We start from the raw sequence: 27,481 nt of genomic DNA, 5'->3' as shown, positions 1-27,481 counted from the left end.
CCATGTCCCTCAGCACTGCATCCCTGCCTCTGTGAAACAGCTCCAGGGATGGGCATTCCACCTGGGGAGTCCATTCCAGTCTTTGAGATCTCTTTCAGTCCAAAAGTTTCTGCTGATATTTAACCCTAGCCTCTCTTAGTGCAACTGGAGGCCGTTTTTTCTCCTCCTAGGCTTGAATAGGCTACATTGGTGTTTTAGGGAGGACCACTGCTGTGGGGCTTCATGGTGTAAAGCTGGTCACTGTGGGCCTTGCTAGGAGTATAGCCCCAAAGGGGGGCCGAAAGATTGCTGCCGCCCGTCTGCTGCCGGCAATCCCCACCAGAGTCAAACAGCAGGCGGTAAGAAGGCACCAAGAACATCGAGACCTCGAGGCTGGAGAACTTGCTGTCAAGGGAAGTTTCTCAGCAAACCATGAGGACGTAAAGCTCTTGCACTGCGCTCCCAGTTGCACAACTCCGGCAGCCGGCGGAGCGCCGCCGCCTCTCAGACAGCTCTCGCATTTCTCGCGAGAGCCTCAGTTCTCGCGAGAGCCGCCCGAACCCGCCAAGCTGTGCTAGCCCGGCCCCGCCCGCCCCGCGTTGCCAGGCGCCCGCAGCCCCTCCCCTGAGCGGCAGTCGGCGTGCGCAGCCGCGGCCGTTAGTACCTTCACAGCGGTGGACTGCTCTGCGCTCGGCCTGTTGTCGGCAGCATGTCGCGATACGGACGATACGGTAATGGGGCGCGCGGAGCCGAGCGCGGGAAGTAAGGGGCTGGGCTGCGGCGTTCGAGCCGCGTTGGTGATGGCGGCCCGCGGCCGTCGCTGCGGACGGGCCGCTGTTGCTGGAGAAAGGGAAGCTGAGGAAGAAGGCGGTTGGGGCCAAGCCGTGGCGGCGGGGCCGTGGACAGGCGACCGGAGGAGAGTGGGCCCCGGTGACAGTGCGGGGAGGGAGAAGGCGGCCCCGGCGGGAGCGCCCCAAAATGGAGGCTGTGTCAAAGATGGCGGCAGCGGCGGGAGGGGGAGGGGAGGCGGCGGCCGCGTGTTTGGCGCCGCGGCTGCGCGGGCCGAGCCCTGCGGGCAGGACACGGCCCTGACATGGCAGTGTTCCGGGCAGAGACCAAGGTGTACGTGGGCAACCTGGGCACGGGCGCCGGCAAAGGCGAGCTGGAGAGAGCCTTCAGCTACTACGGGCCGCTGAGAACCGTGTGGATCGCCAGGAACCCGCCGGGGTTCGCCTTCGTGGAGTTCGAAGACCCGCGGGATGCCGAGGATGCTGTGCTGGGCCTTGACGGGAAGTATGTAGCACACCTAAAGCCCTTGATGCTCCGGCTGCGGCTCCGGACCCCAGGCCTTAACGGCTGTCGATATGCATGTCCCGTATGCAACGAATGCAGCGAGTGATAAACGCGTACCGGATCTTGCAGGATAATATGCGGCTCCAGGGTCAGGGTGGAAGTGTCGACGGGCATGCCCCGTCGCTCCCGTTACGACAGGCCTCCTGCGCGGCGCCCCTTCGACCCTAACGACAGATGCTACGAGTGCGGGGAGAAAGGCCACTACGCATACGACTGTCACCGCTACAGCCGCCGCAGGAGGAGCAGGTACGTGTGGGGCCGGCGCGGCCGCCTTTGCTTCGCCAATTCACTTTCGTGTAGCTCTTGTTAGCAAAGAACAGAATATTGCTCCAGTTTTAAACTCTTTAATGTTGTAAGCCGACAGGGTGTATATCGGTTTTTGGGTTTTTTTTCCTTTTTTTTTTAATTTTATTTTCTTTTTGCTAATAACATATCGAATGTTACTATCTTAATAATCAACCTGGTCAAAACCTTTCAGGTTTCTTCGTTTGAGTCAGTCGCCTTGATTCAGAATGTCACGAGCCTTAAGATTTCTTGCTGAGGCGCCTTGCAAATCCGACACTTAAGATCCTCCTAGACCTTGAGGTGATCAGCATAAGAGGCCAGATCCCCTCGAGCCATCTACACGTAGCTTCACCTTATACTTTGAGGGCAGAAAGTTTGAGACGGTGATCGCCGTAGCAGTAAATTTGGCTTTCAATTGGGGCCCCCCCCTCCGGTTTAGAAAGAGGAACAGCAGATTGACCACATGCCCAGCTAGACAAATCTTCTTGCGTCAATCAAGCCTCCCCCTGGCTCTCTGGGCTGTCAGTTTGATCGTCGTTAGATTGAAGAGAACACCTAGATGCAGCGATCGGCTATAGATACTTCTAGACCGTCTAGATCTGCTAGACCTTGGGCCAAAGAGGGTCGACCTGCAAACTTGCAAGGTTTATTTTATACATCCACATTACAGTGTTTTCTATTCTAAATGTTAAATTCTGCAATGTCATTCAGCTTTTTTAAAACGATTTTTCTAGGCTAGTAAAAATGCTCAAAAGATGAGTAGGCCCAGAGATGATTTTTTTTTTTTTCCAGCTGGCAGATGCTGGTGGTGTGGTTTTGTTGGTTTGGCTTTTTTTTTTTTTCCAATTATTTTTTCTTCCCCTCTTCCCCTTCCTCCACACCTTCTCCCCTTCCTCCCCCCTTTTTTTTTTTTAATTCCTTTTTAGTTGTCTGAAATCAGTTTTGACTTCAGCAGGGCCTCACGTGCACAGCTTGCTGCTGCTGCTTGCTGCTTCCTGATACCTCTTTTCTCTAACCTAAACCCAGGTCCCGGTCTAGATCTCGCTCCAGGTCCCGTGGCAGGAGGTATTCTCGCTCCCGCAGCCGCAGTCGGGGTAGGAGGTAAGGTTCTGGCTACTTCGTCTTCATCCTTCTTCTTACTCCTCCCTCTGCTCCACCCCTTTTTGTTGGAGGTGCCTTGCACTGACTTTGGTTGTTTCCCCCACTCCCCTCCTTTGTTTTGTAGATCGAGGTCAGCTTCCTACCGCAGGTCTAGATCAATCTCTCCTCGTAGGTATAGATCGTTCTCGCCCCGCAGATCTCGTTCTGGTTCTTTAAGGAGATCAAGGTAGGGGTTTTTCTGTTGAGCATTTGTTCAAGGGGACTTTTGGAGTGACCATGAAGCCTGTGTTTAGCAGCTCATGTGTCTGCAGGATCCTCTCTGGTATTTCATTTCATCCTGCATCTGGGTCGAGGCAATCCCAAGTGCAAATCCAGGCTGGGCCAGGGACTTGCTGGAGAGCAGCCCTGAAGAAAAGGCCTTGGGGGTGCTGAGGGAGGAGAAGCTCAGCAGGAGCCAGCAGTGAGCACTTGCAGCCCAGAGAGCCAAGCAGAGCCTGGGCTGCAGCAGAAGTGTGGCCAGCAGGGCCAGGGAGGGGATTCTCCCCCTCTGCTCCACTCTGCTGAGACCACACCTGGAGCTCTGGGTCCAGTTCTGGAGCCTCTGTTCCAGGAAGGCTCTGGAGGGGCTGGAAGGTGTCCAGAGAAGGGCCATGAGGATGAGCAGAGGGCTGGAGCACCTCTCCTATGAGGACAGCCTGAGAGAGTTGGGGTTGTGCAGTCTGGAGAGGAGAAGGCTCCCAGGAGACCTTCCAGGATCTGAAGGGGGCTCCAAGAAAGCTGAGGAGGGACTTTTTAGGATATCAGGTAGTGACAGGACCAGGGGGAATGGAACAAAGCTGGAAGTGGGGAGATTCAGACTGGATGTGAGGAAGAAGTTCATCCCCATGAGAGTGGTGAGAGCCTGGAATGGGTTGCCCAGGGCTGTGCTTGAGGCCCCATCCCTGGAGCCATCCAAGCTCAGCCTGGCTGTGTCCCTGTGCAGCCTGCTCTAGCTGGAGGTGTCCCTGCTGAGTGCAGGGGGGGTTGGGCAAGATGCCCTTGGAGGCTCCCTCCCAACCCAGAGCAATCTGTGACCCTGACTTACCCAGTCTCAGCTGTGTAAATCATGCAGTAGTGGTTCAGTGCTCACTTCTTTCCTCCAGGTCTAGATCCAGATCACGCTCAAGGTCTCGGTCTGTTGTGTGGCCTCGAAGCAGGTAAGAGCCTTGTTCCAGTTCAAGCTCAGAACAGTTTTGGGGTTTAGAGGTTTGAGATTTCTTCTTTTTTTTTTAACTTCCTCCGGGGAGTTTGGTGGAAGGGATTAAAAGGTTGTGCAGCATAGCAGTCCCTGCACTTCATGTTAATAATTCATGTCTTTTCACAGACCAAAGGAGTGATTGGTTGCTTGTAATAAACACCAGTGTGATCTGGGGCATGGATGTGATTGGAAGTCTGTGGAGAGAACTTACAGCTAGTTCTGGTGTATGCATGCAGGAAATGCTTGTCCTCAGGAAGTCCAATAAGGACAAGTGCAGACTCCTGCATCTGGGGGGGAACAACAGGAGGCACCAGTACAGACTAGGAGTGATCCTGCTGGGAATTAGCTCCTTGGAGAAAGATCTTGGAGTGGTGATGGGCAGCAAGTTCTGTATGGGACAGCAATATGCCCTTGTGGCCAAGAGGGCCAAGGGCATCCTGGGGTGGAGCAAGAAAAGTGTGGCCAGCAGGGCTAGGGAGGTTCTGCTGCCCCTCTGCTCTAGGAGTACCACACCTGGAATGCTGTGTCCCGTTTTGGTCTCCCCAGTGCAAGAGAGACAGGGACCTGCTGGAGAGAGTCCAGTGGAGGAGGACTGTAGGGCTTGAACATCTCTTCTGTGAAGAAAGGCTGAGAGCCCTGGGGCTGTTCAGTCTGGAGAGAAGAAGGCTGAGAGGGATCTGATCAATGTCTGTCAATAGCTGAGGGCTGGGGGTCAGGATGAAGGTTCCAGGCTCTGTTTGGTGGTGCCCAGGGACAGGACAAGGAACAGGTCCAAGCTGAGGAGAACATGAGGAGGAACTTCTTCAGTGTGAGGCTGCTGGAGGCCTGGAGCAGGCTGCCCAGAGAGGTTGTGGAGTCTCCTTCTCTGGAGCCTTTCCAACCCCACCTGGCTGTGTTCCTGTGTGCCCTGCCCTGGGTGCCCTGCTCTGGCAGGGGGGTTGGGCTGGGTGACCTCTGGAGGTCCCTTCCGACCCCCAACATTCTGTCATTCTGTGACCTTGTGTCCCAGAGGAAAATGCTGCCTAGGTTTTTCTTGGCAGCTCTCAGAAGCTGTGGGCAGGGGAAGAAAGCACTGCACAGGTTGCTGCTCTTGACTGACCATTTTAGTGACAGCTTCTCAGCTTTGTCAGTTGCAGCTCTGAGAGGTGGATCTGATTCCATTGGTGCTGTAGGGTGCTTGACTCTAGGGGGTTTGAGGGCTGAGTGAACAGGACCAGGAGCCCTAATGCTACAGTCTTTGAAGGACTTCCCTTACCTGGAATGCTGGTTTTGTGGATCTGGGTGTTAGCTGTGATGGAAGAGAAGATGGGTATTGACTGCTGGTTGCTGTGTTAGTTTTGACTCTGTCCTTTGTGATCAGCCTTGGTGGGATGAAGAGTGAAAGAGAGGATAAAAATGGGATGGATGTGAGCGCTGTTCAGTTGGACGAAGTTGCCTTTTGGTTTTGCATGAGCATGGAGGAAGAGAAATAGCTTTTAGGCATCTGTCTGCTGCTTTAAGGACTTGCAGTCTGAGCCTGTAAGAGGACAATGATTGTCGTGACTAGAGCTGTCCTGACTTAACTAGTGGTGTGCAGGCCTGTGCTGCAGGAGATGACTAGCTAGGCTGATGGAAGCATTGGGAAAACTCCAGCCTCTGCTGCTGCTGATGCTGCTCCTAGAGATTCTGCTCTGCACTCCTGCTTTGTTGCTGTGCCTCTTGGAAGGAGGATTTGTCAGCAGTTCCTGTAGTAAGCAGGCAGGTCCTGCTTGACCAACCTGATCTCCTCCTATGACCAGGTGACCCACCTGGTGGACATTGTCTACCAGAACTTTAGTAAAGCCTTTCACACCATCTCCCACAGCATTCCCCTTGAGACCCTTGTGGCCCATGGCATGGACAGGTGGACTCTTTGCTGGGTTCAAAACTGGCAAGGAGTTGTGATAAAGGAGTTAAACCCAGCTGGTGGCTGGGCACAGGTGGTGTCCCCCAGGGCTGGGTGCTGGGGTCAGTTCTGTTCAATGTCTTTATCCATCATCTGTTTGAGGGGATCCAGGCACCCTCAGTCAGCTTGCAGATGGCACTGAGCTGGGAGGCAATGTGGAGCTGCTGGAGGGCAGGAAGGCTCTGCAGAGGGACCTGCACAGGCTGCAGCCATGGGATGAGGCCAGTGGGAGGAGATCCAACGAGGCCAAGGGCTGGGTCCTGCTCTTGGGCCACAACAACCCCAGGAAGGCTGCAGGCTTGGGGCAGAGGGGCTGGAAAGTGCCCAGTGGAAAAGGATCTGGGGGTGTTGTGCTAAACATGAGCCAGCAGTGTGCCCAGCAGGCCAAGAAGGTCACCAGCATCCTGGCCTGGATCAAACCCAGTGTGGCCAGCAGGAGCAGGGCAGTGATGGTGTCCCTGTTCTGGGCGTGGGGAGGCCACAGCTTGAGCACTGAGTTCAGTTCTGGGCACCACAGCATGGGAAAGACATTGAGGGGCTGGAGGGTGTCCAGAGGAGGGCAGTGAGGCTGAGAGGGGTTTGGAGGGCATCATATGAGGAGTAGCTGAGGGAGCTTGGGGTTGGTTAGTGTGGAGAAAAGGAGGCTGAGGGGAGACCTCCTTGCTCTCTACAGCTCCCTGAGAGGAGGCTGGAGCCAGGTGAGGGTTGGTCTCTTCTCCCAAGTAACCAGTGACAGGATGAGAGGGAATGGGAGATGTGCCAGGGGAGAGTTAGGTTGGGCATTAGGTGCAATGTCTTTGCTGCAAGAGTGGTCAGGGATTGGCACAGGCTGCCCAGGGAGGTGGTGGAGTCCCCATCCCTGGAGGTGTTGAAGAAGCTGCAGATGTGGTGGTTCAGGATATGGCTTAGTGGTCATGGTAGTTGGGTTCCAGATGGACTGGATCTAAAAGGTCTTCTCCAACCTTCATGATTCTGTGCTAAGAGGCTGCTCTTGTGTGCTGCCTGGCCGTAGCTCTTATCAGCATGAATGACTTCCTTTGGTGCTACAGAATGCAAGCTCTCTGAGCAGCTCCATCCTGTGTGACTGTGAGACAATAACACAGTCCCTGGGTCTGGGAGGGAGGATGGCTCAGCAGTGCCCAGGAAGATTGTCTAAAGCAGTGGAAGGTAGCTGGCTCCATACTGCAAAAGGCCAGGTAAAGGTGAAGCTTGATCCATCACTCTTTGCAAACAGTTTCCAGCAGAAGTAAAGGAAAAGTTTCTTAGGTTTGTTTTTTTTGGCCAAGACATTTAAACAGCTGGGCTGCATCAGCAGCAGTGTGGCCAGCAGATGGAGGGGAGACCTCACTTTGCTCTGCTGAGACCTCATCTGCACTGCTGAGTCCAGCTCTGGAGCCCTCAGCACAGGAAGGACATGGGCCTGATGGAGAGGGGCCAGAGGAGAGGAGACAATGAGAATGCTCAGGGGGTTGGAGCAGCTCTGCTATGGGACAGGCTGAGGGAGCTGGGGGTGTTCAGCCTGGAGAAGAGAAGGCTCCAGGGAGGCCTAACAGCAGCCTGCCAGGACCTGAAGGGGGCTACAAGAAGGCTGCAGAGGGACTGATCCCAAAGGCCTGCATGGACAGCAACAGGGGCAATGGCTTCAAACTAGAGCAGAGCAGATTGAGATTGGATGTGAGGAACAAGTTCTGCAGCAGGAGGCTGCTGGAACACTGCAACAGGTTGCCCAGGGAGGTGGTTGAGGCTCCATGCCTGGAGATATTCAAGGGGAGGCTGGACAGGGCTGTGGGCAACCTGAGGATGTCCCTGCTGAGTGCAGGGGGTTGGACTGGATGAGCTTTGGAGGTCCCTTCCAACCCAGTCCATTTCTGTGCTCAACACTGGGCTCTCAGCTGCTCAGTAGTGGCACACAGCTGGCCCCTGGCCCATGAGAGGCACAAGCAGTTTCTAAATGAAGTCACATGGTCAGCCTTGGAGGAAGGGCTTCCTGGGTGGGCAGATTTGAATTCCTAAGACGAATTTGGGAATATTTGACACATCAGCATGCAGCTGTCAAAAAAGGGAGATGCTGGTTTCATTTGATAACTGATGGCAAAACTTTATGATGCTTGAAGAAAAGATGCTTGATGGAGGAACACATCAGCTCTTCAGCACCTGTGCTTGCCTGTGCCTCACTCCAGGCTCTTAGGGTGCTGGAAACTATGGAAACTCTTCAGTCTGGAGAGGAGAAGGCTCCCAGGAGACCTTCTTGTGGCCTTCCAGGATCTGAAGGGGGCTCCAAGAAAGCTGGGAAGGGACTTTTGAGGGTGTCTGGGAGTGACAGGACTGGGGGGAATGGAGCAAAAGTAGAAGTGGGGAGATTCAGATTGGATATGAGGAAGAAGTTGTTCCCCATGAGGGTGGTGAGAGCCTGGCAGAGGTTGCCCAGGGAGGTGGTGGAAGCCTCATCCCTGGAGGCTTTTACAGCCAGGCTGGATGTGGCTGTGAGCAACCTGCTGTGGTGTGAGGTGTCCCTGGCCATGGCAGGGGGGTTGGAACTGGCTGAGCCTTGAGGTCCCTTCTAAGCCTAACAATTCTGTGAGTCTCTGAAACTGTTACTTATTATTGCTTAGTGTTTGTTATTGAAACTATTGCTTGACACTGTTCTTCCCTTTATGGGGCAGGAAGAGAGTCTGGGAGCCTGCCAGAAGGTCTTTATTTTGTGTTAGCCATAGCTGAAGCTTTGCTGGGCAGCTTCTTATGCTCCTCTTATCTGCTGCTAAGCAGCTCCTCTGCAGCAAGAGCTAAAGGATTCTTCTGCAGCATCCTGAGAGCAACCTGCAGCACCAGAGGCTTCCTCTCTGGTCTGTGCTGCTGTGCAGTGAGGCTTTGCTGCTGGTGGTTCAGCTCATTGTCTGTGCCTGCCTCTGGCTGCTTTGCTGAGCTTTGTTTTTCTCCTGTTGTAGGTCTGGGTCCCATGGTAGATCTAAATCTGGCTTACCTGCTAAAAGGTGAGCATCTAAATACAGGAAGCACTTTGGGGGAGGGGCATTTTTTTGGTAGGGTTTGGTGTTTGCTGGTGGTTTGGTGGGGTTTTGGAGGTGGATTTTTTTTTTTTTTAATATTTTTCCCCTTTCTCCCCCCTTGCCCAAGTTTTAAGTATTTTTGTTACCTTTTTGGCTTTTGTTTTTGTCACTCAAACTACTTGATGGGAGTAGTATATGTGGAAGAGGGTTGGGTTTGTTTGTTTTGTTTTTTTTTTTTCCTACCAGTTGATTGAAAAGTATTTTTCATCCCTGATTTTTATATTAAGGAATTGATTTATCTTTTTTTCCTATCAGAAAAAAAAAAGAGGTGATTTTTTTCAGTGGTAAACCAGAAGCTCCTGCTGCTTTTTGTTGGGGGCAGCAGGCAGTGCTTGCAGAAGGCCTGTGGGCAACATTTGTTGTTGCTGTTTAACCCATGATGGGGACACAATATTTTTGACAGGCTTGGGACATGTATTTCCCTACCTTTTTATTCTCCATCTTCCTGCGTCTCCTCTGCTTGGTTCACTGCTCCTGCTTTGCAGGATTCCTGGGATCATTTTATAGCTGCTTCAAAGCTGTGTGTTGCTCTTTCCCCAAGGATTCCAGCTTTCAGCAGTTTCCTTCTTAACTGCAGCTTCTTGCTTGAAGCAGTTGGGTGTGGTTGCTGTCAGCAGCATTAAGGGTGGTGTGGTTTTGTGTGTTTAACAACATCCAACTCTTCTCACTGTTGTAAATGGGCAAAAGTACCTCCTGGCTCTGCCCAAGGTTCTCACACTGATTTATTTTCTTCTTAACAGTCGCTCCAAGTCCAGATCACCATCTCCAAAGAGAAGGTAAGGAACATCCTCAAAGTGCAGCATGCCAGGCAGCTCCATTGAGCCAAGGGCTGAAGTGGCTGCTGTACAAGTGAACTTGGGCAAGGAGCAAAGCTTGGAAGGGTTTCACTTGTCTTAAGTGAATTATTATGGGGACATCCTGCTATGAAAAGATGACAGGGAAGTGGTGGGGGCCTCATGCCCGGAGATGTTCAAGGTGAGGCTGGACAGGGCTGTGGGCAACCTGATCTAGTGGAGGATGTCCCTGCTGAGTGCAGGGGTTGGACTGGAGGAGCTTTGGAGGTCCCTTCCAGCCCAGAGCATTCTGTGACGTTTTATGGTCACTTCCTAAGTCAGACCTTCATGAGAAAAACTCTCAGGGAACCCACTAGAAGGAAATTTTGAAGGAGAACAGAAAATGTGGGCAGATTTGATTCCACTACCCCAAAGTTGCTGAGGAATTTAGAATCTGGGCAAGAAGAGTAATTTAAGGTATGGAGCAAACGTTGACTATATGGTAGGAATAAATTTTCAGAGGGATTTGGAGAGATTGGAGCCATGGCCAAGGTTACCAGGAGGAGCTGCAACAAAGCCAAGTGCCAGAGCCTGACCTTGGGCCACAACAACCCCAAGCAAGGCTGCAGGCTTGGGGCAGTGTGGCTGGAAAGCTGCTGGCAGAAAGGGACCTGGGGGTGCTGATGGCCAAGCAGCTGAAGAGGAGCCAGCAGTGTGCCCAGGTGGCCAAGAGAGCACAGGAGGAAGAATTGTTCCCAGCAAGAGTGGTCAGGCACTGGGATGAGCTGCCCAGGGAGGTGGTGGAGTCCCCAAGCCTGGAGGTGTTTCAAGGTGGTTTGGGGCTATGGTTCAGGGGTGAGCCTTGCAGAGTAGGGGCAGTGGTTGGACTTGGTGCTCCTGAGGGGCTCTTCCAACCTGAATGGTTCTGTGATTCTGTAAATTGCTGCTGGTGGCTCCTACTCAGTTGCACAGCTGCCAAGTTTCACTATGCACTGTGAAGCAGTAAGGAAGTTTTCCTCTGTAACCAGAGCAGTACCTGCTGGAATGGAGGTGGCCTGAGGCAGTGGCTCATGGCTAGCCTTGAGCTGCAGGCATGCAGGGTAAGGCAGAGCAAGGCTCCCTCTGCACAGCTGGAGCTGCTGCAGCCTCCCTTGGCCAACTTAGAAAAGTGTAAACCAAAACACTTAAGAGTTGATGAATAATGAGAAATGCAAACCCTGTGGGCAGAGGCATGATGAGGAGAGGGGGAGAGAGGGCCCCTGAGCAGAGGAACCCTGGGGTAGCAGTCCCAGTTCCTGTTAGGTTTGCTCTAGGAGCTGCTCATCCTCTGTCTCTTTCCCTTTCAGCCACTCACCATCGGGAAGCCCTTGAAGGAGGAGTGCTGGTCCTGAAAGAATGGATTCAAACTGCAAATGTTTCAGAAGAAAATTTATTTTGTTTACATGACTCTGAAGGGATTTTTTTGTGTGGTGTCTTTATAAATGTGAAGGGCTTCACCTGTTGTTAAGGCTGTTTCTATTGACTAACCATTGGCATGAACCCAGACCTTTGACAAGTCTTACAAGTAGACTGATGCAGACCTTTTCCTTGTGTTCCTGTTGTGTGATCTTGGAGGTGTTGGGCTTTTTTTATTGGCTCATTGAAATAAACTCTGCATTTCTAACGAAGAAGCAGGTTGTGGGCACCCTGCTGCTGCTTTTCTGGTGGGTGGCTGAAGCAGGTCACTGAAAAGCAAGAGGCAGTGACCTGGGGACTTAAGAGTGAGCCAGGAGCACCTCTCCTTCCTGCTCCCTGGGCTTGGCCATTATGGTGATCTGGAGCTTGTGGTTGTTACATTTGTACCTCCTCAGAGCTTAGTGAAGCTGAAAACTGGCTGGAGGTGATTGTCTGACCTAGAGAAGTGTCTACAAAGGGCATGAAGAGATGGAGGATGAATGCTCTTCTGCCTGTCCTGGTGGTTAGAAGCTGAGTGAACTTTCCTCACCTGAAGGCATTTGGAGGATCTTTGGAGGATCTTTGGTATGGGAACTGCTGAAGCCAAGCAAGAGTCCCACAAATATTTCTCCTGCTCATCCAACTAGCACCACAGCTGTGATAGTTGGGCTAAAGTGAGAGTTTTGGTGCAGAAGATGATGCATTTAGATATCATTTCAGGAAATTTGGGCTTTTCTTGCAGATCAAAGGTCACCAGCACCACCTGCAGGACATATGAGGGGGACATCCTACTGAAAAGATGACAGGGAGGTTGCTGGAACACTGCAACAGGTTGCCCAGGGAGGTGGTTGAGGTTCCATGGCTGGAGATCTTCAAGGTGAGGCTGGACAGGGCTCTGGGCAACCTGATCTAGTGGAGGATGTCCCTGCTGAGTGCAGAGGGGTTGGGCTGGATGACTTTGGAAGATCCCTTCTGCCCCAGACCATTGTGTGGTTCTAAGAAGCAGGCCATTGGGGGAATCAAGAATTCCTGTTGCATCTGTCTGACCTGCTCTGCCTGGTCACATCTGCTTTGGCAGTCAAGTGTGCTCAGGGGACTTGCTGTGTCCCCTCAGCTGCTCTGGCAAACTGCACTGCTGCCTGCATGCAGATGGTCCCCAGCTCCCATGGAGGAAGCTGGGGAGAGGGAACCACTCTTAAGTTGCTGCTGGAAGTGATGCTTCTCATACCCCACAGGGAGGCCACTGGTTACTGATAGCTCTGCCACTGTGCTTGGTCTTTGCCCTCTGTGTTTAACTGGGGGGGGGGGGCTCATCCTCCTCTTACAGACTGCTGTACTGTGGAGGGCTTGCAGTGCTCCTCCTGTGCTCTACAGCCAACACAAGCAGCATGTCCCAGAGTCACAGGATCATGGCAGCTGGAAAAGCCCTTTCAGATCAGTGAGTTCCAACCAAGCCTGGGGCTAAGCCATGGCCCTCAGCACCACAGCTCTGCCTCTTTCAAACACCTCCAGGAATGGGCATCAACAACCTCCATTCTTTGAGAACCCTTTCAAGCCAAGAAGTTTCTTCTAACTTCCAACCTGAACCTGCCCTGGGGTACCTTGAGGCCATTTTCTTCTCCTGTGCCTTGTTCCTGGAGAGCACAGCCCAGCCCCCACCTGGCTCCAGCCTCCTCTCAGGGAGCTGCAGAGGGCAATGAGGTCTCCCCTCAGCCTCCTCCACACTGCACACCCCCAGCTCCCTCAGCTGCTCCTCCCCATCCCTCTTCTCCAGACCCTTCCCCAGCTTCCTTGCCCTTCTCTGGACCCTCTACCTCTTACTGGCATGGCTGTGGGACACAGAGAGAGCGAGCTCCTGGCTGCCAGTGCTCTGTGTATGCCCCTGCAGGGCATAAATAACCTCTACAGCTTTTCACTAAAACCCCAGGAAAGCAACAAGTGCAAGCAGTTAGAGCTTGCACTTCCAGGTCCATGGTGCAACTGCTGAGCAACACTAGGCTCCTGCACAGCTTAGGCTCCTGCAGTTGAACCTGCTGAGACCTGCACTGCTCTCTTGGTTTGGGATCTCCACTGTGTTGCTGTGAAACTGCTACAAACATGCAAGTGTGGTTAAAAAAGTATCATTCACAGCCTGCACTGGGTTGGGAGGGAGCCTCCAAGGGCATCTTGTCCAACCCCCCTGCACTCAGCAGGGACACCTCCAGCTAGAGCAGGCTGCACAGGGACACAGCCAGGCTGAGCTTGGATGGCTCCAGGGCTGGGGCCTCAAGCACAGCCCTGGGCAGCCTGTGCCAGTGTCTCACCACTCTCCTTGGGCACAACTTCCTCCTCAGCTCCAACCTCAAGCTGCCCTGCTCCACTTTCAAAGCCCTGCCCCTGGGCCTAGCACTCCAAGCCCTTCTCAACAGTCCCTCCCCAGCCTGCCTGCAGCTCCCCTGCAGACATTGAAATGCAGCTCTGAGCTCTCCCTGCAGCCTTCTCCTCTGCAGGCTCAACAGCCCCAACTCTCCCAGCCTGTCCCCACAGCAGAGCTTCTCCAGCCCTCTCAGCATCTCTCTGGCCTCCTCTGGACCCTCTCCAGCAGCTCCAGGTCTCTCTTGTGTTGGGGGCCCCAGAGCTGGACACAGCCCTGCAGGTGAGGTCTCCCCAGAGCAGAGCAGAGGGGCAGGATCCTCTCTCTCCAGCTCTGCCCACACTGCTTTGGCTGCAGCCCAGGCTGCCCTTGGCCTTCTGTGCTGCCAAGGCTCCTGCCCCTTGTGTTGGGGACCTCAGAGCTGGACACAGCACACTTGAAGGGCTTTGGATTGAGCCACACGTAAGTGAATCTCTGCTGAGCCACGAGTGACCACCTCAGGGAAGAAGTCTTGGCCAAAACGTGGTAAGATGAAACCAATTCAGCAGTCAATGATGGCACTTCCTCCCCCCAGACCTCCTGGAAGCAGCAGGGACTTTTGTGATCAGAAAACAACTACTGGCAGTGTACAGCCCCAGAAGAAAACAACAAAACAAATCAAAGCAGCAAAACCACTTCAGTGACTTATTTGGAGGCTTCTTTCCCTCCTGCCATTTCCCCAGAGGGCTCTGCAGCCTCCCTCCCTTCCAGCAAAGGCAAACCCAACCGAACCCAACCACCCCCCCCCCAGAGACCTGCCACCACCACAGCTGCTGACGTGGGCTGCCAGAGCCCAGCACCGTGCCTGGGGGGGGACACAAATCCCTCGGGGCCCTGCTGCTGCCTGGGCTGTGTGGGCAGCTACTGGGTGGTGACCAGCTTGACGATCATGGAGATGATGCGTGAGCCCCGGGGGCACAGGCACAGGTCCAGGCTGGGCTTCCTGATCTTGTCCTGCAGCAGCTGGTCCAGCTCACAGCGCAGCTCCTTCACCAGCTCTGCCACCTGGCATGGGGTGGGGAGGGGGCAAAGGAGGAACCACAGCTGAGCCGCGGGGCCCCGTGCCCTGCCCCAGCACAGCACTGCAGCTGGGCAGGAGCCATGGAGGGCTGCCAGGAGCCATGCAGGAGCCGTGCAGCACTGCTAGGAGCCTTGCAGCACAGCCAGGAGCCTTGCAGGAGCTGTGCAGCACTGCTATGAGCCTTGCAGCACTGCCAGAAGCCTTGCAGGAGCTGTGCAGCACTGGTAAGAGCTATGCAGGGCTGCCAGGCCCTGTGCTGCAGTGCCGTGAGCCATGCAGGAGCCATGCAGGGCTGGCAGGAGGCATGGAGGGCTGGGGGCAGCAGTGCTCACCTGGTGGGAGGCAGCCACGAAGCGTATCCAGCCATCATCCAGGGAGATGAGGAAGTGGCCGTGGTGCAGCTGCATGTGGACCTGGCCGCCGCCCAGCAGCACCAGGGGGTAGACGGAGACCATGCTGCAGTCCCGGATGAACACCCTGCTGGTCTTCACCTTCTCGTGGTACACCAGGTAGGGGCTCTCAAAGTGCCGAGTCTGCAGCGGGGGAGGGTGGAGGGACTGCAGCACCGCCCCCGGGGACAGCCTGAGAGCCCTGGGGATGCTTAGGGTGGAGAGGAGAAGGCTGAGAGGGATCTGATCAATGTCTATCAATAGCTGAGGGCTGGGGGTCAGGAGGCAGGGGACAGGGACAGGCTCTGGTCGGTCAGAAACGGCCTGGGGGAGGTCTGGGGCAGCCTGGGGGAGGTCTGGGGCAGCCTGAGCTTTTCCAACCAAACCCATTCTATCATTCCAGGTATGAAGACCATCATGAAGGTCTCTGTCTCAGGCATCTAAAGGCACCCCCCTGACCCTCTGCCCTGCTCAAGCCAAGGTGACTTTTGCCCAGAAAGGAGCCTGCAGTGCAGAAAGAGAGGAGCCTGACCTGGTAGTTGACAGAGGAGGGGTGGATGTGGACATAGCCATCGTTTTTGGTAACAAACTTCAGCTCTTCTGCTTTGGGTTGCATTCTGACTGCTCCTGTGCTGGTCTTCTGGAATTTGCCCTCTGGCTTTTTCACCTGCATGGTCAGGTCAAGAGCTAGCAAGCCTGCTGCCACCAGCAAACATTTCCAACTGATGCTCTGGGGCCAGAAATTCTCAAGCAGGACCAGACTCTGGGTGCTGATCTTGCCTGTGTAACCTCAGCCTTCTGCTGGGATTTGAAGTGGCTTCTTCAGAACATTTGCTGCTGGCTTCTGTGTGACACTCAAACCAGCCCCCAGCAGCAGCAGCAGCCTCAAGGAGGACAAACTGGAGCTCAGCTGCCTGGCTCTAACATTGTAAGCAGAGCTTTGGCAACCCAGGCCAGGCTCAGAGCTGACACAGGCACAGCCCAGGCCGGAAGCTGCCTCAGTATCAATCCAGGCTGGGGGACTGGATGCCATCCAGAGGAACCTGGGCAGGGCTGAGGAGAACCTCAGGAGGTTCAAGAAGGCCAAGGGCAAGGTCCTGCACCTAGGTCAGGGCAAGCCTCGGTCCCAATGCAGGCTGGGGGTGAGGAGATTGAGAGCAGCCCTGCAGAGAAGGACTTGGGGGTGCTGGGGGTGGGGAGAAGCTGGAGAGGAGCCAGCAATGGGCAATGGCAGCACAGAAGGCCAAGGGCAGCCTGGGCTGCAGCCAAAGCAGTGTGGGCAGAGCTGGAGAGAGAGGATCCTGCCCCTCTCTGCTCTGCTCTGGGGAGACCTCACCTGCAGGGCTGTGTCCAGCTCTGGGGCCCCCAACACAAGAGAGACCTGGAGCTGCTGGAGAGGGTCCAGAGGAGGCCAGAGAGATGCTGAGAGGGCTGGAGAAGCTCTGCTGTGGGGACAGGCTGGGAGAGTTGGGGCTGTTGAGCCTGCAGAGGAGAAGGCTGCAGGGAGAGCTCAGAGCTGCATTTCAATGTCTGCAGGGGAGCTGCAGGCAGGCTGGGGAGGGACTGTTGAGAAGGGCTTGGAGTGCTAGGCCCAGGGGCAGGGCTTTGAAAGTGGAGCAGGGCAGCTTGAGGTTGGAGCTGAGGAGGAAGTTGTGCCCAAGGAGAGTGGTGAGACACTGGCACAGGCTGCCCAGGGCTGTGCTTGAGGCCCCAGCCCTGGAGCCATCCAAGCTCAGCCTGGCTGTGTCCCTGTGCAGCCTGCTCTAGCTGGAGGTGTCCCTGCTGAGTGCAGGGGGTTGGGCAAGATGCCCTTGGAGGCTCCCTCCCAACCCAGTGCAGGCTGTGAGGCTGTGAGTTGCTGCAGAGCAGCAGCATTCTCTTACCTGGACCACGTTGGGGTAGAGAGCAGCACACAGCATGGCTGAGATCAGCTTGAAGTTCTCTGCATTGGAGTTTGCCTGGGGAATGCAAGCATGCATGAGGCACCATCCAGGTGGGTCTGCAAGGGCAAAGCTTCTGGAATGAGGGAATTCCTGACACTGTTTCATGGGAGAATTCCTGACTCTGCTTAGAATCAGAGAATTGTTAGGGTTGGAAGGGACCTCAAGGCTCAGCCAGTTCCAACCCCCTTGCCATGGGCAGGGACACCTCACACTACAGCAGGTTGCTCACAGCCACCTCCAGCCTGGCTGCAAAAACCTCCAGGGATGAGGCTTCCACCACCTCCCTGGGCAACCTCTACCAGGCTCTCACCACACTCCTAAATTCATGAGGGAATTCCTGACACTGCTTTACTTTTGTAGCTGCCCTGCTGTGCTTCACAGGGCAAGGACCAGGGACTGCTCCTAAGGTCTCAGGTTGGGCCTAGGCAGTGTTCCCCCAGCTATGGATGGAGCAAACTGGACACCAACTGTGTGGACTCAGAGAATTCTTTTGGCTGGGGAAGCTCTCTCAGGTCATGGAGTCCAACCACTGGCCCATCACACCATGGCCACTAAACCATGGCCTCAGGTGCCATGGCCACAGGTTTCTGAACACCTCCAGGAATGGGGACTCCAGCATTGTGGAGATCACAGGCTCACAGGATGTTAGGGGTTGGAAGGGACCTCTGGAGAGCTTCCAGTCCAATCCAGGACCAGAGAATCCTGCACAGGGCACACAGGAACACATCCAGACAGGGCTGCAAAGGCTCCAGAGAAGAAGACTCCACAACCTCTCTGGGCAGCCTGCTCCAGGCCTCTGGGACCCTCCCAGGGAAGAAGTTCCTCCTCCTGTTGAGGTGGAACCTCCTGTGCTGCAGTTTCCATCCATTGCCCCTTGTCCTATCCCAGAGCACAACTGAGCAGAGCCTGTCCCTGTCCCCTCCCTCCTGACCCCCAGCCCTCAGCTATTGATAGACATTGATCAGATCCCTCTCAGCCTTCTCCTCTCCACACTAAACACCCCCAGGGCTCTCAGCCTCTCCTCCCCAGGCAGTGCTCCAGGCCCTTCAGCATCCTTGCAGCCCTCCCTTGCACTCTCTCCAGCAGATCCCTGTCCCTCCTGACCTGGGGAGCCCAGAGCTGGATGCAATATTCCAGGGGAGGTCTCAGCAGGGCAGAGGAGAGGGGGAGGAGAACCTCCCTGGCTCTGCTGGCCACACTCCTCTGAATGCAGCCCAGGCTCCCCTTGGCCTTCTTGGCCCCCAGGGCACATTGCTGTGCCATGCAGAACTTGCTGCCCACCAGCACTCCCAGCTCCTTCCTTCTCCTTGGGGCTGCTCTCCAGCAGATCCCTTCCTAACCATGGACAGGCTGCAGAGGGACTTCTCCTGAGGGTCTCTAGCAGCAGGCCAAGGGGGAATGGTTTGAAGCTGAGGCAGAGCAGGGTCAGACTGGAGCTGAAGAAGAAATTCTTCACTACCAGGTCAGTGAGACTCTGGCACAGGCTGCCCAGGGAGGCTGTGGCTGTGTTCCCTCCCTGGTGGTGTTCAAGGCCAGGCTGGATGAGACCTTGATCAGCCTGGGCTGGTTGAGAGGTGTCCCTGCCCATGGCAGGGGGTTGGAGTAGATGAGCTCTGAGGTCCCTTCCAGGCTGAGCCATTCTGTGATTCTCATCCCATCATGCAGCCCTAGGAGCTCTCTGGCTCTGGAGCTGCTGCCTTCTGCAGGTTGTCTGCAATGCTGACACACCTCCCTGCTGGCTCTGCAGTGTTAACAGAATGTGACCAAACCAAGGCTGCCATTCGATCCCAGCCAGCAGGCAGAGCCCTGCCTTCCCACCCCCTGCTGACTCCTTCCATGTCCAGGCAGCAATGTTTCACTGTCTCAAAGAGCAGCTCTCAGCTCACTCCCACATTTGGGGCTGTTCCTCCTGGGCACACCAGGCCTCATGCAGCTGAGGAGGATCCTAGAATGGCTCAGCTTGGAAGGCACCTCAGAGCTCATCTACTCCAACCCCCTGCCATGGGCAGGGACACCTCTCCACTAGCCCAGGCTGCTCAAGGACTCAGGAAGAAGAGTGCAGGCAGGAGGTGACTGTTGCCAGGGGGGGATTACAAAGCCAAGCTGTGGGGGGTAGCCCAGCAGCCTGGAGCCCACCCAGCAGCCTGGAGCCCACCCAGCCCCCAAGCCAAATGACCAAATGCAGCATTGCTCTCCAGGCCTGCAGAATTACCTCCTCTCCTGTGGCATCCAACACACCATCACCTCCTTGGGACCACTTCTTCTCCATGTCCCTGGCTCTCAAGCCCTCCTTCACAAAGCCAATGTCAGAGAGCAGCTCTGTGAATTGCCTCTTCAGGCTTGCAATTTCCTGCAGGCAGGCAGACAGACAGACAGACAGAGGGCTGTGGTGGGTGCCACATGCTGCCAGCAGAATGCTTCCCTGTGTCACTAGGACTCTGCCAGTGCCTGAAGGAGTCCCTCTGCCAGGTCAGCAAACCAGACTCACCTGAAGAACTCTCCCTGACAAGAAGTTCTCCCTGCAGTAGTTGTAGCTTGCCTGGGAGCCCTCCTGGACACTCAAACGCCAGCCCTAAGCCGGAGGATGAGAGGAAACCTCCCATCAAGTACTGCAGCTGGGCTCCCAGGCAGCTCAGGAAGCCCTGGGGGAGGCTGCTGAGCTGCAGCTCACCTTGTAGGCCTGCAGAAGAGCCAGGTAGTCACTGTTGCCCACTGCAAACTCCAGCTTTTTCCTGTTGGCTTCCTCCCTTTTATCCCACGGTGACACCTAGACGGGTGGAGAGAGCCTGGCTGAAAGTCACCGAAGGGCTCTGCTTGGCAAAGGCCTTTAAGATCTCCTGGAACAACCACTCTGTAACTCTGCCAGGGCTGGGGCTGAACCATGGCCCTCAGCACCACAGCTCTGCCTCTTTCAAACCCCTCCAGGGATGGGGCTTCAGCCACCTCCCTGCTTAAGCATGAGGTCCTCGCCTCGTGCCTTTAGAGAGGCTGCTGAGAGCTGCATGGCACAGAAGCTCTGCAGCTCCCACGGCAGCTCACAGCTTGGAGTCCAAATCTTCTCTGTGGGTAACAGTCAGAGAGTCACAGAATGGTAGGGGGTGGAAGAGATCATCTAGGCCAACCCCCCTGCCAGAGCAGGGGCACCCAGGAACACATCCAGACAGGGCTGGAAAGGCTGCAGAGAAGGAGACTCCACAACCTCTCTGGGCAGCCTGCTCCAGGCCTCCAGCAGCCTCACACCAAAGAAGTTTCTCCTCATGTTGAGGTGGAGCCTCCTGTGACTGAGTTTACTTCATTGTTCCTCATCCTGTCACTGGGCATCACTGAGCAGAGCCTGGCCCCATCCTCCTGACAGCCACCCTGCAGTGTTTGTAGACATTGATCTGATCCCCTCTCAGCCTTCTCCTCTCCAGACTGAACAGTCTCAGGGCTCTCAGCCTTCCCTTGTCAGAGAGATGCTGCAGTCCCTTCAGCATCCTTACAGCCTCTGTGGGACTCTATCCAGTAGTTCCCTGTCCCTCTTGAGCTGGGGAGCCCAGAACTGGACACAGGATTCCAGACATGGTCTAACTAGGGCTGAGTAGAGGGGGAACAGAACCTCCCTGCTGGCCACACTCTTCTTCCTGCCCCTGAGTCTCCTCTTGGCCTTCTTGGCCACCAGGACACATTGCTGTCCCATGGAGAGCTTCTCCTCACCCAGCACTCCCAGGTCCTGCTCTGGGAAGAAGGGAGGTTCTCCTCCCCCTCTCCTCTGCCCTGCTGAGACCTCCCCTGGAATATTGCATCCAGCTCTGGGCTCCCCAGGTCAGGAGGGACAGGGATCTGCTGGAGAGAGTGCAAGGGAGGGCTGCAAGGATGCTGAAGGGCCTGGAGCACTGCCTGGGGAGGAGAGGCTGAGAGCCCTGGGGGTGTTTAGTGTGGAGAGGAGAAGGCTGAGAGGGATCTGATCAATGTCTATCAATAGCTGAGGGCTGGGGGTCAGGAGGCAGGGGACAGGGACAGGCTCTGCTCAGTTGTGCTCTGGGATAGGCCAAGGGGCAATGGATGGAAACTGCACACAGGAGGTTCCACCTCAACAGGAGGAGGAACTTCTTCCCTGGGAGGGTCCCAGAGGCCTGGAGCAGGCTGCCCAGAGAGGTTGTGGAGTCTCCTTCTCTGGAGCCTTCCCAGCCCTGTCTGGATGTGTTCCTGTGTGCCCTGTGCTGAATTCTCTGGTCCTGCTCTGGCAGGGGGCTTGGACTGGAAGCTCTCCAGAGGTCCCTTCCAACCCCTAACCTCCTGTGAGCCTGTGAAGACTCCAACAACATCCCCCTTCAAGAACCACCCCACCTCCTGCCTGCCCAGGCAAACAGGGGCACCCCTGCCCTCTTCCACCCCTGCCCTCTTCCCCCCCTTTCTCTTCCACCCCTGCCCTCTTCCCCCCCTTTCTCTTCCACCCCTGCCCTCTTCCCCCCTTGCCATCTTCTACTCCTGCCCTCTTCCACCCCTGCTCTCTTCCACCCCTGCCCTCTTCTACTCCTGCCCTCTTCCCCCCTTGCCATCTTCTACTCCTGCCCTCTTCCACCCCTGCCTCTTCCCCCCCTGCCCCAGCAGAATCCCAGAATGGTCTGGGTTGGAAGGGACCTCCAAAGGCCATGCAGCCCAAGTCCCTGTGCAGTCAGCAGGGCCACCCTGAGGTGGGTGAGGCTGCCCAGAGCGCCTGGCTGAGCACACTCACGAAGGGGGACTTGAAGGCCAGGCTGGCTGCTATGGTGAGCGCAGGATCCAGGCAGCGGAAGATGGTGCCAAAGAGCATCAGCTTGCCAATCCTGACATCCACAGGCAGGGAGGCCAGGTGGTACCCCAGAGGGGTGAGCTTCTCATCTGCAGTCAGTGCTCCCAGGTCCTGCAGCCGCAGCTTGGAGGCTCGCAGGGACTCGGTTCTGGGCGGCTCGATCAGGCGGGAGAAGACGGAGTGCAGGCTCTGTGCTGAAAACATCTCCAGGATCTTGATTCTTCAGGAGGGAAAAACAAACAAACAACAGCCCTCCCCCCGCCAGAACAACCCAAACAACAAACCAACAACAAACCAAACCAACAAACCCGAAACAAAACCCAAACCGAACCCAACCCCAATCCAAACACCAAACCAACCCAACCAACCCAACCAACCAACCAACCCAACCAACCAACCAACCAACCCAACCCACCAACCAACCCAACCAACCAACCCAACCCAACCAACCCAACCAACCAACCCAACCAACCCAACCCAACCAACCAACCCAACCAACCAACCCAACCAACCCAAACAACCCACCCAACCCACCCACCAACCAACCCAACCCAACCAACCCAACCAACCAACCAACCCAACCCAACCAACCCAACCCAACCAACCCACCCAACCCACCAACCAACAAACCCAACCCAACCAACCAACCCAACCCAACCCAACCAACCCAACCCAACCCAACCAACCAACCCAACCCAACCAACCCAACCCAACCAACCAACCAACCCAACCACCCAACCAACCCAACCAACAAACCCAGCCCAACCACCAACAAACCCAACCCAACCAATAAACCAAACCAACCAACAAACCAAACACCCAAACCAAAACCCCAACCCAAACACCAAACCAAACCAACCAAAACCCAAACCAAAACCCAACCAAAACCCCAACCCAAACACCCAACCAAACCAACCGAAACCCCAACCCAAACCAATACCCCAAACCAAACACCAAACCAAACCAACAAACCCAAACCAAGCAAAACCCCCAAGCCAACCAAAAACCCCAAACCAACCAAAAAAAACCCCAGCCAATCAAAACACCAAATCAAAACCCAACCCAAACCAACCCAAAACCCCAACCCCAAACCAAACCCAAACCCAACCCAAACCCCCAAAACCAAAACAAGCCCCAAACCAACCCAAACACAAAACCCCAAACCAATCCAAAACCCCAACCAACCCAATCCAAACCCCAAACCAACCCAAGCCAACCCAAACCAACCCAAAACCCAAACCAACCCAAAACCCAAACCAACCAAAAAAAACCAAAAACCCAAACCAAAAACAAAAAATGAACCAACCAAAAAAAACAAACCAAACAAAAAACCCCCACCAAACCAAACCCCACAAATAAACAAAACCAACCAACCAACCAAAAAGGACCAAAACCCAAAACAAAACAACAAAGAAAACAGAGAGAGAGGAAAAAAAAAAAAGGAAAATTAATATAGATTAGAACAAAGCAGCTTGATGACAAAGGAAGTACATAAAAAGCAATCTCTCAGACCAACACAGCAACCAACAGGAACAAAGCTTTGAAGGAGAGAGTGGGAGGTGTCCTTGCCTATGGCAGGGGGTTGGAACTGGATGAACTTCAAGGCCCCTTCCAACCCAACCAATTCCATGGATCTATGAATCTGTGTTCCCTAGAAAAAGGTCTGGAATATGTAAATAACAGCTGGGGGAGGGGGGCAGAATACTTCATCCAGAATCACAGAACCATTCCGGCTGGAAGAGCTCCTCAGGAGCTCAACCACTGCCCCTACTCTGCAAGGCTCAGCCCTAAACCATAGCCCCAAACCACCCTGAAACACCTCCAGGCTTGGGGACTCCACCACCTCCCTGGGCAGCTCATCCCAGTGCCTGACCACTCTTGCTGGGAACAATTCTTCCTCCTGTGCAGTCTGCCCCTGCCCTGCTGCAGCTTGAGGCTGTTCCCTCTTGTTGTGTCACTAATCAGCTGGGAGAAGAGACCAGCACCAACCTCTCCACAACCTCCTTCCAGGCAGCTGGAGGGAGCCAGGAGGTCTCCCCTCAGCCTCCTCTCTTTCACACTACCCATCCCCAGCTCCTTCAGTCTCTCTCCATCAGATTTCTTCTCCAGGCCCTTCCCAGCTTCCTTGCCCTCCTCTGCCCTGGCTCCAGCACCTCCACATCTCTCTTGCACTGAGGAGCCCAAAGCTGGACCCAACACTGGAGCTGTGGCCTCCCCAGAGCTGAGTCCAAGAGGACAATCCCCTCCCTGCTCCTGCTGGACACAGCATTCCTGATGCCATCCAGGATGCCTTTGGCTCCCTTGGCCACCTGGGCACACTGCTGGCTCCTCTTCAGCTGCTTGGCCATCAGCACCCCCAGGTCCCTTTCTGCCAGCAGCTTTCCAGCCACACTGCCCCAAGCCTGCAGCCTTGCTTGGGGTTGTTGTGGCCCAAGGTCAGGCCCTGGCACTTGGCCTTGTTGCAGCTCCTCCTGGTAACCTTGGCCATGGCTCCAATCTCTCCAAGTCCCTCTGCAGAGCCTCCCTGCCCTGCTGCAGATCAACACTGCCACCTCACTTGGTGCCATCTGCCAACCTCCTGCTGCCACACTCTGGGTCCTCATCAGGGTCATCAACCAAGATGTGAAACAGAAGCAGTCCCAACACTGAGCCCTGAGGAGCACCACTGGTGCCTGGCTGCCAGCCTCACCAAGTCCCCATGGACAGATAGATCCCTGTTGAGCACAGCAGGGTTTGGAATCAAGCTTTTACTGAAACCAAATAAATGCTGTTGGTTCATTTCCTTTTTGTCCAAAGGGGTGCAGAGTGTGCAGCAGGGATGATCAAAAGGTTTAGTATCCAGGTTGTGACTCTAGAGCACGACCACAGCAACACCACAGCTGGAAAAGACCTCTAAGATCATCCACTCCAACCATTATCTACCTCTACCAGGGCTGTTATTACACCATAGCCTTGGGCACCACATCTTGACAGCTTTTAAATCCCTTCAGGGATGGGCATTCAACCACTTTCCTGAGCAGCCTGCTCCAGTCTTTGAGAACCCTTTCAGTGTGGAAGTTTTTCCTAATGTCTAACCTAAAGTTTGCAGCCTAATGGGACAGAGGCTGGGAGAGTTGGGGCTCTTTGGCCTGGAGAAGAGAAGACTCCAGGAGACCTTAGAGCAGCCTTCCAGTACCTGAAGAGGCTCCAGGAGAGCTGGGGAGGGACTTTTGACAAGGGCTGGGAGTGACAGGAGGAGAGGGAATGGACTGAAGCTTGAGGAGGGCAGACTGAGACTGGAGATGAGGGAAAAATTCTTGGCAGTGAGGGTGGGGAGACACTGGCACAGGTTGCCCAGGGAGGCTGTGGCTGCCTCCTGCCTGGAGGTGTTCAAGGCCAGGCTGGATGAGGCCTTGAGCAAGCTGGGCTGGGGGGAGGTGTCCCTGCCCGTGGCAGGGGTTGGAACTGGATGAGCTTGAAGGTCCCTTCCAACCCAACCCACTCCATGAATCTGTGACCCTCTCATGGCCCCAGATCTGCAGAGCAAGTTTCTTGGTGTCAGGCTGTGAGCAAACCCTGAGGACACAAAACCCCTTGGGGGACAGCACTCCAGGTGCTGCCTGTGACGCAGGAAGGACGTCCTGCAGGGTGGCTCTTCCAGGCCACAGAGGAACAACAGCTCACCTTAGACAGAGCTGCTCCAAGGGCACCCTCTGTATCTCAGGCAGCTGCTGTTTGATCAGCTGGTGGTGGTAGTGATGGCTGCTGAAGAGGTGAAAGCAGACCCCCGAGGCCACGCGGCCTGCTCGCCCCTTCCTCTGCAGGGCGTTGGCCTTGGACACAAAGGTGTCCTCCAGACTCTCCATGCCTTTGCTGGGGTCGTACCTGCAGGGGAGCAAGGCACATGCAGAGTGAGCAAGCTTGTCAAGACAGGCTGTGTCCTGACCCAGGTGCAGGACCTTGCCCTTGGCCTTCTTGAAGCTCCTGAGGTTCTCCTCAGCCCAGCTCTGCAGCCTGCCCAGGTGCCTCTGGATGGCTCCCATCCCATCCTTCAGCCTTACCAAGCACACCACTCAGCCTGGTGCCACCTGCACACTTGCCTTTCTCCACCTTGCAGCAGCTCTCTGCAGGTCTAATCCCACCAAGTTTTTCCCCAGCTCTTTGGAAAGCTGCAGCCTGCAAGCTTAGAGAGCAGCTTGCCAGCCCACAGTCCCCTCCCCCAGGACTCAATCCCAGTACCTTTTCTCTTTCATTTTTCCAGAATCAATCACATAGACCACATCATCAATGGTGACAGAGGTCTCTGCAATGTTTGTAGAGATGATGATTTTGGTAACTCCTGCAGGAGGCCTGAGGAACACAGACTGCTGCTCTTCACTAGACAAGGAGGAGTGCAGGGGGTACACAACACACCTGGAAGGACAACAGGACAGTGTGCTCAGGGCATCTCCAGCCTTTTGCCTCACTGGGAACAGAGGCTGCCCACAGTCACAGAATCCCAGAGTGCTAGGGGCTGGAAGGGACCTCCAGAGATCATCCACTCCAAGCCCCCTGCCAGAGCAGGGCACCCAGGGCAGGGCACACAGGAACACAGCCAGGTGGGGTTGGAAAGGCTCCAGAGAAGGAGACTCCACAACCTCTCTGGGCAGCCTGCTCCAGGCCTCCAGCAGCCTCACACTGACAAAGTTTTGCCTTCTCTTCCCTCCTGTGGCACCTCCTCTGCTCCAGCTTGCCCCCAGTGCCCCTTGTGCTGTCCTTGGCCATCCCTGAGCAGAGCCTGGCTCCAGCCCTGCACAGCTTTCTCCCCAGCAATGAGGGCAGCCCTCAGGCTCCTCTGCTCCAAGCCCCAGAGCTCCCTCAGCCTGGCCTCCCAGGGAGATGTTCCACTGCCTGCAGCAGCTCTGGGGCTCTGTGCTGGGCTCTCTCAAGCAGTTCCCTGAGGTTCTTCTTGACCTGAGGGGCCCAGAACTGGACACAATATTCCAGATGTGGCCTCAGCAGTGCAGAGCAGAGGGGCAGGAGAACCTCCCTAGACCTAGTAACCACAGCCCTTCTGATCCACCCCAGGGCTCCCTTGGCCTTCTTGGCCACCAGGGCACCTTGCTGGCTCCTGGGCATCCTTCTGTCCACCAGGCCCTTTTTCCCTGTGCTGCTCTCCATCAGGTCAGTCAAAACATTCATTCCAATCAAGAGAAACCCAGCAAAGCTCTCTGCCCTGCCCCTTTTAAGTCCTCCTCCAGCACCACAATGTCCTTCTTGTAGTGAGAGGCCCAAAACTCAACAGAGTCCTCCAAGAGCAGCCTCATCAGTGCTGCATGCAAAGGGACAATCACTTTCCTTGCCCACAGCTGGCTATGCTACCTCTGATACCCACAGCGAGGTGGAAAAGATTTAGAGAAGGAACCACAACCAAATGTCCCTCAGCAATCATTATGAGACAGACCAAGGTCTGCTGTGAAGTTTTCCCAGTCCAGTGGCTGATATCAAAGGAGAAAAGAGAGAATGCCCATCACTAGGGGACCCTGAGAGCTTCCACAATTAACCTTCCTGAGCTGAGGAGGGGGTAAAAAAAAAAACAACCAAAAGAGCAAGCAGTAGAAAGAGAGCTACCCTGCCTGGAGTCAAGCCCTTCACACCACAACCTGTCCCACACATTGATCATCTTCATTCATCCTTTGGGCAGGAAGCCACCCCCAAGGACCAATGGTTTTGGAGCTTTCCTTTGCTTACCTCTTGCTGTGCCTGTTATTAAAAAGTGCATTAGACTGGAGCTGCTCATAAAGCATTTTGATTTCTGCTAGGCCAGGCAAAAATATCAACACAGCACCTACA

At 55.1% G+C, this 27,481-nt stretch overlaps 2 protein-coding genes across 4 annotated transcripts in view; one reads left to right on the top strand and one right to left on the bottom strand.

Annotated features, from left to right (window-relative positions):
* The first annotated feature begins 630 nt into the window (after positions 1-630).
* Positions 631-11,829, top strand: LOC128979995 (serine/arginine-rich splicing factor 7-like). Of its 3 annotated transcripts, none has more exons than XM_054398398.1 (8): positions 631-718; positions 1,094-1,272; positions 1,402-1,578; positions 2,644-2,718; positions 2,843-2,944; positions 3,861-3,914; positions 9,685-9,720; positions 11,064-11,829. In XM_054398398.1, the coding sequence occupies exons 1-8, from the start codon at positions 689-691 to the stop codon at positions 11,086-11,088; spliced, it is 678 nt and encodes a 225-aa protein (XP_054254373.1). In that variant the 5' UTR covers positions 631-688; the 3' UTR covers positions 11,089-11,829. The 3 variants fall into 3 exon arrangements, with proteins under 3 accessions (XP_054254373.1, XP_054254374.1, XP_054254375.1); XM_054398399.1 differs by having other exon boundaries at positions 2,843-2,947; positions 3,855-3,914; XM_054398400.1 differs by lacking the exon at positions 9,685-9,720 and having other exon boundaries at positions 2,843-2,947; positions 3,855-3,914.
* Positions 11,830-14,236: 2,407 nt separating this feature from the next.
* Positions 14,237-27,481, bottom strand: part of DHX57 (DExH-box helicase 57) — a 37,728-nt gene continuing 24,483 nt past the window's right edge. Inside the window, exons 13-23 of the mRNA XM_054398388.1 lie at positions 27,380-27,476; positions 25,889-26,062; positions 25,334-25,534; positions 21,614-21,890; positions 19,568-19,663; positions 19,385-19,468; positions 19,109-19,246; positions 16,837-16,911; positions 15,486-15,620; positions 14,897-15,097; positions 14,237-14,548 (exon numbers count right to left, since the gene is read on the bottom strand). Coding sequence (XP_054254363.1) covers positions 14,405-14,548; positions 14,897-15,097; positions 15,486-15,620; positions 16,837-16,911; positions 19,109-19,246; positions 19,385-19,468; positions 19,568-19,663; positions 21,614-21,890; positions 25,334-25,534; positions 25,889-26,062; positions 27,380-27,476 — 1,622 coding nt within the window. The 3' untranslated portion in view covers positions 14,237-14,404. The remainder of the gene's footprint in view (positions 14,549-14,896; positions 15,098-15,485; positions 15,621-16,836; positions 16,912-19,108; positions 19,247-19,384; positions 19,469-19,567; positions 19,664-21,613; positions 21,891-25,333; positions 25,535-25,888; positions 26,063-27,379; positions 27,477-27,481) is intronic.

This window comes from Indicator indicator, unplaced genomic scaffold, assembly GCF_027791375.1.
Source record: "Indicator indicator isolate 239-I01 unplaced genomic scaffold, UM_Iind_1.1 iindUn_scaffold_52, whole genome shotgun sequence".
NCBI classification, from domain to species: Eukaryota; Metazoa; Chordata; class Aves; order Piciformes; family Indicatoridae; genus Indicator; species Indicator indicator.
This window is presented reverse-complemented; position numbering and strand designations above follow the sequence as displayed.

Bases quoted from the DNA above. Each gene is read 5' to 3' on its own strand.
- LOC128979995 (XM_054398399.1), top strand. From the start codon at position 689: ATGTCGCGATACGGACGATACGGTAATGGG. The intron at 719-1,093 runs GCGCGCGGAGCC...TTCCGGGCAGAG, and splicing joins ACGGACGATACGGTAATGGG to ACCAAGGTGTACGTGGGCAA. The intron at 3,915-9,684 runs GTAAGAGCCTTG...TCTTCTTAACAG, and splicing joins GTTGTGTGGCCTCGAAGCAG to TCGCTCCAAGTCCAGATCAC.